Here is an 8,538-nt window from a genome sequence, read left to right as displayed (position 1 = left end):
TAGGGAGACCAATCTCTCATCTTCCACCATTGCTAAATCCTATGCATGTTTCGCCATTAGAGTTATTCCATAGCGGTCCTTCACTTGATTTTGATCTTCTTCCAGGAAGTTGTTCTTCAATGGCTGTACCTACTTTGCCATCTCAACCAAACTTGGTTTTATCAGAGATGGACAAGTCTCTTATGACCAACATTGCTGTGACCGCTATGGAAGAATTGCTTAGGCTTCTTCAAACTAATGAGCCTCTATGGATCAACACTGATGGATCCAGAGACGTTCTCAATCTTGAAAGCTATGAGAATATATTTCCAAGATCAAGTACTAGTGGTGGAAAGAAGAATAACCTTCGAATGGAAGCATCTAGATCTTCTGGTGTTGTTTTCACTAATGCTTTGATACTTGTGGACATGCTCATGGATTCTGTAAGTCATATATAACCCATATCAAAGTTTTTTTTTGTTCACATTCGGTTTCTTATTTGTCTCATATAGTTTTTCATTAATTTGCAGGTTAAATCAGCAGATCTTTTCCCCTCAATCGTTGCAGCATCTAAAACCCTTGCAGTGATTTCATCAGGATTGCGTGGAAACCATGGAGATGCATTACATTTGGTAAATGAAACACTAATTGCTCTTAAAAGATGATAATATTTGTGTGAAACTCCTGCTCAACTTAGCTTTGGCTTGTGTTAGATGATTGAAGAGCTTCAGGTGCTTTCGCCATTGGTAGCCACACGTGAGTTCTGTGTGCTAAGATACTGTCAGCAGATTGAACATGGAACTTGGGCTATTGCAAATGTCTCCTATGAGTTTCCTCAGTTTGTATCTCAATCTCGGTCATATAGATTTCCTTCTGGTTGCCTTATTCAAGATATGTCCAATGGCTATTCAAAGGTTTGTAACCGTTTTGTTTTGTTTCATTCTTTTAGCATCTCATATCATTTTACTGTATCGTTTAAATATACAACAACAGGTTACTTGGGTTGAACATGCTGAATTCGAGGAGCAAGAACCGGTTCATGAGATATTTAAAGATAGTGTACACAAAGGATTAGCTTTTGGAGCTGAACGTTGGATCTCTACTCTCCAAAGGATGTGTGAGAGGTTCACGAATCTATTGGAACCTGCAACATCATCCCTTGAACTTGGTGGAGGTAACTTAAGACATTTTTTTAGAAAACTTAGTTGATCAGATAATCAAACCATAAGTGACCCGTTTGAAATCAATTCAGTGATTCCATCGCCAGAAGGGAAGAGAAGTATAATGAGACTTGCTCACAGAATGGTAAGCAACTTCTGCTTGAGTGTTGGCACATCTCACAACACTCGCTCAACTGTTGTCTCCGGACTGGATGAATTTGCGGTCCGTGTGGCTTCACATAAGAGCCGACATGAACCAAATGGGATGGTTCTATGTGCAGCCACCAGTTTCTGGCTCCCAAATTCTCCACAGAACGTTTTCAATTTCCTCAAAGATGAAAGAACTCGGCCTCAGGTACTACACAGATTTAACATTACCATAGAAACAAGAATCATTCGGTGTTTTTAAAACTGACATTATCTTTGTTCTTTCTCCGTTTCGTTTATAGTGGGACGTTCTTTCAAATGGAAACTCTGTTCAAGAAGTTGCTAATATTGCAAACGGGTCAAATCCTGGAAACTGCATATCGGTTCTTCGTGTAAGCTTCCTCATTTTGACACTATATAGATTTTTAAATTCTTGATTCTAATGATTGGTGGTTTGGTTCGTTTGTGATATATCATCAGGGATTCAATACATCGTCAGCACAAAACAACATGCTGATCCTACAAGAAAGCTGCATAGACTCATCTGGTGCAGCGCTTGTGATATACACTCCAGTGGATATACCAGCATTGAACATAGCAATGAGCGGTCAAGACACATCTTGTATTCCCATTTTACCCTCAGGGTTCGCCATTACACCAGACGGAAGCAGCAAAGGAGGAGTAGGAGGATCATTGATAACGGTTGGGTTTCAGATAATGGTGAGTGGTTTGCAACCGGCAAAACTGAACATGGAGTCAATGGAGACAGTTAATAATCTCATCAATACTACTGTCCACCAAATTAAAACCACCTTGAATTGTCCTTCAACTGCTTGAGACGTCGTCATTAAAAGCTAGTATTTCCCCATCTGATTTCTGAGAAGGGTCTTCAATGAGCAGAGAAGTGAAAGGTCATTAAAAGTATTTGTCTTCAATGCCTGCAAAGGGTCTAAGAAATCATTATTCTTCTGGGTATCTCTCTCTCTCTCTTGTTCATTTTTTTTGGGTTTCTTTTTTTTTAATAAGTTTAGTGGAAAGTGGGAGTCAAGAACGCACCATGCACAAAAATGTTTTTTTGTATGGTTCGGGCATTGACTTCTGTTTGTTTTTTTTCTTACTTCTTTTTGTCTATTTACAACAACTAAGTTACTATTATTGGCTTATTGGTCTAGTTTATTTCATAGTTTCTCTATCTATCGCCATTAATCTCTCTCTATTACTATTGACTATTGAGTTATAGTTTAGAATCTGATAGTATGGGTGGTGAGCTGATAAGTCAAACAATGGACTGGCAAGTTGAAGAGTTGTTGCCTTTGAGAATGAGAACCATTATAAATATAGAAAAATCAATTGAGCTGTAAAAAAACAAGTTAACAAAGCCTTTACAAAATACATTAAACGTATATGACAACATTATTACTAAGACTTTGAGACGACCATCAAATTGCTCCCCATTGCTTCACATTGTTCTTGAAGTGACCGTTCTATAAGAATCGTCTCTGTATATTCTCTCTTCTCCATCAATTTGAATTTGCACCTGAAAATCCTCTGGAGATGAACATATCCTCTCCAAAGCTGTTGAAACTTCTCTCATATCTGGCCGAGTCTTCCCGGCCTTCTTCAGACACCTCATCGCCAAATGTGCCATTGCAATTACTTGTTCAAGCTTGCAATCATTCCTAATTCGATCATCAATGATATCAAAGAGTCTGTTCTCTTTCATTGCAAGTCTGAAATAATCTGCCAACCCTTTTATTTCTTGAGTATTCGAAATGGTTATAACAGGCTTCTCTCCCGTAATAAGCTCCACTAGGACAACCCCAAAACTATAAACATCACTCTTTTCGGTGAAATGGCTTGACCCGTAGTATTCAGGATCCACATACCCGACTGTACCTGATATTAGCGTGGTCCAATGAGTATGATCTATAGTAACTGATCTTGAAGTCCCAAAATCAGAAACTTTGGCTCGGTACTTCTCATCTAGTAATATGTTTGTTGACTTGATATCTCTGTGATAGATTGGATAACTCGCGGCAGTGTGAAGATAGGAAAAAGCTCCTGCAATATCTACGGCAATGCGCATACGTACACCCCATAACACTGTGTAGTCATCAAATTCTTCATGGAGATGTTGGAACAGGTTTCCATTGGTTATAAACTCGTAAACCAAAATAGGAACCTCCGTCTCAAGACAACATCCCAAAAGCTTCACGACATGTCTATGGTTGATCTGGGAGAGAATGATGACCTCGTTGATGAACTCTAGTAGTTTGTCTTCATCTACAACATTGGATTTCTTGACTGCTACGGATCTACCATCTACAAGCATACCTTTGTACACAGTTCCTTGGCCACCTTCTCCAATAATCCTGCTTTCGTTGAAGTTATCAGTGGCTTTCTCCAGCTCTCTCGAGCTAAATATTTTTGTTTTCTCAACTCTGCCTTGAGTTGTATGTAACTGTTGCTGCAACAATAGTCCTCCGTTACGTTTGAAGAATTTCCTCTTGCGCTTTGTCATCCTTCTTTTTCTATTTTGCTTTCTCAACCCCCATGTACCACAGCCTACGATTAAGACAAAAAAACCTGCACCTAATCCTGCAAACACCGCACAAGAAAAACTAGAGTTTCATCATCATTTTTTCTAAATATCTAAATTTTTTTTGTAGTTTGAATTTCGATATATAACAAATTCAGTGACTTACCTATCATTACTTCTGGAATGTGGTAGTCCACGCATTCATGACTTCCCGGCGTATTCTTACAAGTCTTGCGATATAAAATACTGCTATCCCAACAGGGATTGTGTGGTTTTCTGGCACACTCATTAACGTCTGCAAATGAACAAGTCATGATCTACTTATAAAAAGGAAATCGTGAATTTGTACTGAAATGATGGGTGATGTGAGATACAAAAGGAAACAGAAATATAGAAGGAGCAATTAGCCAATTACTTACCTTGGCAGTCGTCTAAAAGGTATGGATTACCCTTGTACCCGCTAGCACATGCACAACTTGCATAATTGATCCCGGAAGCTGTATGATTATCGCATGTGCATTTTGCTGATATCTTAATAGAGAATCTTTTACTTCTATCGAACTCTTCTCTGTTTCGGCAGTCCAGTGACTCTAGGAACGAATGATTCTTAGTTTGGATGAACCATCCTAGGCTAACAGTAGCGTATCCATTTGAGAAAAATAGTTCTGGATTGGATGCATTCCATAAAGTGTAGACTTCATCTGTTAAGAAGGCGACTTTGCATTCTCCTCCCTTTGTCAAGTTTCCATTACTAGTGTTCGCTATTGTGACACCAATGAGTTGTTGAGCACCATCAGGTGCTTTTGCCTGGCAGCATCCGTTCCCGTTGCAGATTGTGTCTTCTTGTTTTTGCGTCTTATTGCAAAACGGTATGTAGTTGTTAGGCAAGATGTTTTGAGTGTTGCTGTAGGAAGACTCAGAGCATCCAACTTTGTTGAACAAAGATATGCTCTGTGCGTTTTTGCTTGTAGTGCAAGTTGACTCGCACCCCACCATACTTGGTTCTACATTTGTCAGCGACGCCTTGTTGTTGCAACCAACAGCTACCAGGTAGTTTTTGTCCCCAAAGAAAAAAGGAGAGTCCGTCAAATTCAAAGTCGATCCAAACTCTTCTCCACTGCTAGAACATCCCATGGATGCAATCGAACTTTTGACACGAATTGAAGAGAATTTTGGGGAACTAGCAAAGAGATTATAATTGGCCACAGGAAGGAAAATATTTACAACCTCCATGTTGATTTTGGGAAGGAATGGGAAACTTTTCCCGGAAGTAGCATTTGGTCGACATTCGATTTTGTACCACTCATCGAGATAGCAACCGTCTTCGACTCCAAAGGGGAACGGGATCTGGACATCTCCACATTTGGGTGTACAAGAGCTTGAATGAAAAATGGGTAGAATTAGAAAAGAAAAGAGAAACAGGGAGGAGTAATTCTTGTTTCCGTTCATGATGCTGAAATGTTTCTTGTTAAACAAGTATGCATGGCTGAGACGGATACTTATAGGTTTATAGGGAAGGTTAAGTTTATCGTTTCTTTAGACCAGGTCTAGTACAATGCAACTTGTTTGTTATGTCCGAAACGGTGTTGGCCGTAGAAGAAATCAAACAGTGACAAATATCTGATAGCTCAAAACATCAAAAGTCAACTCCCAACATCCCTTTTTTTACTTACTACAGCTCAGAGTTGTAGAGTTGCAGCCAATCAAAATTTAGTATTAATCATCTTTGACTACGGATTAAGTACTATTTTGAGTTGCAACCAAGTGGTTCTTCTATTTCCTTCCCCTAATTCGTTTCTCCGAAAGGTCTATGAGCGAATTTTTCAATACATAAATTGATTATTTTTGTCCTCTTATTGTGTAAAGAAGAGGTCTAAGAACATTATAATATATACTTTACCCTTGGATCTAACCCCTGGCGGTCACAGCGTCATTTGCTAACTACCATTACGGCTCTGATTGGTTACACTAATTAAGGTCGTTTGCAAACGAACCACTCTCATGTTCACCAATCAACAAAGCGTTTGGAAAGAGCGGTTGATAAGAGTGGTTAGATTTGGTGGTTATAATGAGCGTTCAAAATGGATTTTAGGTGGTTGGAAGAGTGATTGCAAACTCTCCTCTATATGGTACGTTTGTTTTGGGTTATTGTACAGTAACATCTTTTGTATTATTTTATTATTTGTTTTTTAATTATTATATCATCAGATATTTAATCAGTCTATAAAATCTAATTTTACATGTGCATTACAATAGATTTAACCTGGTAATTTTTTTAACATATATATACATATTTTATCTTCCATATTTTTATTATTTAATTAAATTTATTTTCAATTTTTTTATAATTTAATATAATTTGTACTATTCAACCGCTATAATGATACCAATCAATCTAAATACTCAACCGCTCTCTTCTACCATACCATCTTTTCTATCTGTTATCTTTAACCGCTTTCTTTTTAACCGCCTTTTTTACAACCGCTGATAATTTTTTAACTGCCTCGTTTAAACGTGGTCACCAATCAGACCCTACTTGTTTGTGTTTGCCAATCATACATGTCCAATGAGAGAGATGTATAAAAAAATTGAGATTTGTAAATGTTCATGCAAATTAATTGGGTAGCCCTGTACCAAACCATGTTAATTAACCCCTGTCCTCGCTACATGTATTTGAATCCTTGATTTCGAAGTCTCTTCTTATGGATGGTACGGAAACCACCGAGTTAATGCGCCCACTATCATTCTATCAATTTGGCACCTCACACACTCTCACAGGCTCACAGCAGCGAACCGGTTTAACCATCACAACAGTTTGATTGACTCAAATTAGTAACTGAGAACCGGAATTTTGTCCGGTTAACAGTGCAATAAAGTACAAGTTAAATGGACAGAGAATGAGGTGACTCGTTTATTAAGGCCCATGGGCCAGGATTGAATGAATATTCTGAACTGATGCTCTCATCTAAAAATAAAAAGAAGTGGCCGACACCAACTCAGATCGCCGGCGGGTATTCAGATCTCCTCCACCTCACATTCGCCGAGGTATATAAACTTTACCTACAAATCTACGTTTCATGTTCGTTGACTTCGAAAAAACTGCTTAGCTATAAGTCAAAATCCCCTTTCTTCAATCCCTCATCTTCTCTCGTACAAACCTCGACAATGGCGGACACCACAGCATCATCGGGTACGTCAATCTTTAAAATTTCCATCTCTCTATAATAATGTAATTATCTGGATTTAAATGGTTTCATACGAAATTATATGGAATTGAGAATTCTCGTGGTGAAAATTTGGAACCCTAGGTCATTTGATTTATCGTAATTCTGTGTAGAAATGGAGAAATCAGCTAAGATCTTTGTCGCTGGACACAGAGGACTGGTTGGATCAGCCATAGTCCGCAAGCTCCAGGATCAGGGTTTCAAAAACCTCGTCCTTAGAACCCATTCAGAGCTTGATCTCACTAGCCAATCCGATGTTGAGTCCTTCTTTGCTACAGAGAAGCCAGTTTATGTCATCCTCGCTGCAGCTAAAGTCGGTGGGATTCATGCCAACAACACGTACCCAGCTGATTTCATCGGTGTCAATCTCCAAATCCAAACCAATGTCATCCACTCTGCTTACACACACGGTGTGAAGAAACTCCTCTTCCTCGGCTCATCTTGCATTTACCCTAAATTCGCTCCTCAGCCGATCCCTGAATCAGCTCTTCTCACTGGTCCGCTCGAACCGACTAACGAATGGTACGCCATTGCCAAGATTGCAGGGATTAAGATGTGTCAAGCGTACAGGATCCAGCATCAATGGGATGCTATATCCGGTATGCCCACGAATCTTTATGGTCCGAACGACAATTTCCACCCGGAGAATTCACATGTGCTTCCTGCTCTCATGAGGAGGTTCCATGAAGCTAAAGCCAACAATGCAGATGAAGTTGTGGTTTGGGGAAGCGGGAGTCCGTTGAGGGAGTTTTTACATGTCGATGATTTGGCTGATGCTTGCGTTTTCTTGATGGATCGATACAGTGGGTTTGAGCATGTTAATGTTGGTAGTGGTGTTGAAGTGACGATCAAAGAATTGGCTGAGTTGGTTAAGGAAGTTGTTGGGTTTAAAGGGAAGCTTGTTTGGGATTGCTCAAAACCGGATGGAACACCAAGGAAACTGATGGATAACTCGAAGCTTGCTTCTTTGGGATGGACACCCAAGATTACTTTAAAAGATGGTCTCTCCCAAACTTATGAATGGTATTTGGAGAATGTTGTGCAGAAGAAACAGTAAACAAAAAAAACGTCCAAACTCAAACGCAATTCATTCTCTGTACATTTGAATGTTTATGCGTTTGCGTTTTGGTTCTATACAAAATCTTTGTGACTCTATTTATTGTAATTTTATATTCATGGATTTGGTACCCGTGAGCAAACTTTATTTTCTAATAAATGTACCAATGTTGAGTACTTGAGATTATCAATAATCGAATAGCTGCTTCCTTCTTCTAGTCAGTTCATTGCTTCTTCTAGTCAGTTCATTGATAAAAAATTGAAACGTTCCACCAAACGCGGCAATCGATTTCTGAAATTCTGGTTTGGTACGCTCTAAAACGGGTCAAAATTCTGATAATATTTTATAAGGCCAGCTTATATTGGGCCTATGGGTGAGGGAAATGATTGGGCCATAATTATTAGTTGAGCCTCGTTAGAAGATCCAACGGTA

The 8,538-nt window shown here is 39.0% G+C and overlaps 3 protein-coding genes across 3 annotated transcripts; 2 read left to right on the top strand and 1 right to left on the bottom strand.

The window, feature by feature from the left end:
- On the top strand, positions 7 to 2,480 carry LOC104743364 (homeobox-leucine zipper protein HDG12-like). Its single transcript, XM_019235983.1, has 7 exons — positions 7 to 422; positions 510 to 611; positions 693 to 893; positions 973 to 1,153; positions 1,232 to 1,494; positions 1,589 to 1,678; positions 1,767 to 2,480. The coding sequence occupies exons 1-7, from the start codon at positions 42 to 44 to the stop codon at positions 2,121 to 2,123; spliced, it is 1,575 nt and encodes a 524-aa protein (XP_019091528.1). The 5' UTR covers positions 7 to 41; the 3' UTR covers positions 2,124 to 2,480.
- On the bottom strand, positions 2,726 to 5,360 carry LOC104740490 (putative wall-associated receptor kinase-like 13). The gene is made up of 3 exons (XM_010461106.2): positions 4,245 to 5,360; positions 3,992 to 4,120; positions 2,726 to 3,884 (listed from the first exon to the last, which is right to left on the bottom strand). Exons 1-3 carry the CDS (start codon positions 5,272 to 5,274, stop codon positions 2,746 to 2,748), a joined length of 2,298 nt encoding a protein of 765 aa, XP_010459408.2. The 5' UTR covers positions 5,275 to 5,360; the 3' UTR covers positions 2,726 to 2,745.
- Positions 6,754 to 8,320, top strand: LOC104740488 (putative GDP-L-fucose synthase 2). Its single transcript, XM_010461105.2, has 2 exons — positions 6,754 to 7,015; positions 7,163 to 8,320. The coding sequence occupies exons 1-2, from the start codon at positions 6,781 to 6,783 to the stop codon at positions 8,104 to 8,106; spliced, it is 1,179 nt and encodes a 392-aa protein (XP_010459407.1). The 5' UTR covers positions 6,754 to 6,780; the 3' UTR covers positions 8,107 to 8,320.

This window comes from Camelina sativa, chromosome 14, assembly GCF_000633955.1.
Source record: "Camelina sativa cultivar DH55 chromosome 14, Cs, whole genome shotgun sequence".
Classification (NCBI taxonomy): domain Eukaryota; kingdom Viridiplantae; phylum Streptophyta; class Magnoliopsida; order Brassicales; family Brassicaceae; genus Camelina; species Camelina sativa.
Note: the sequence above shows the minus strand (reverse complement) of the source record. Positions and strands in the feature narration are given on the sequence as shown.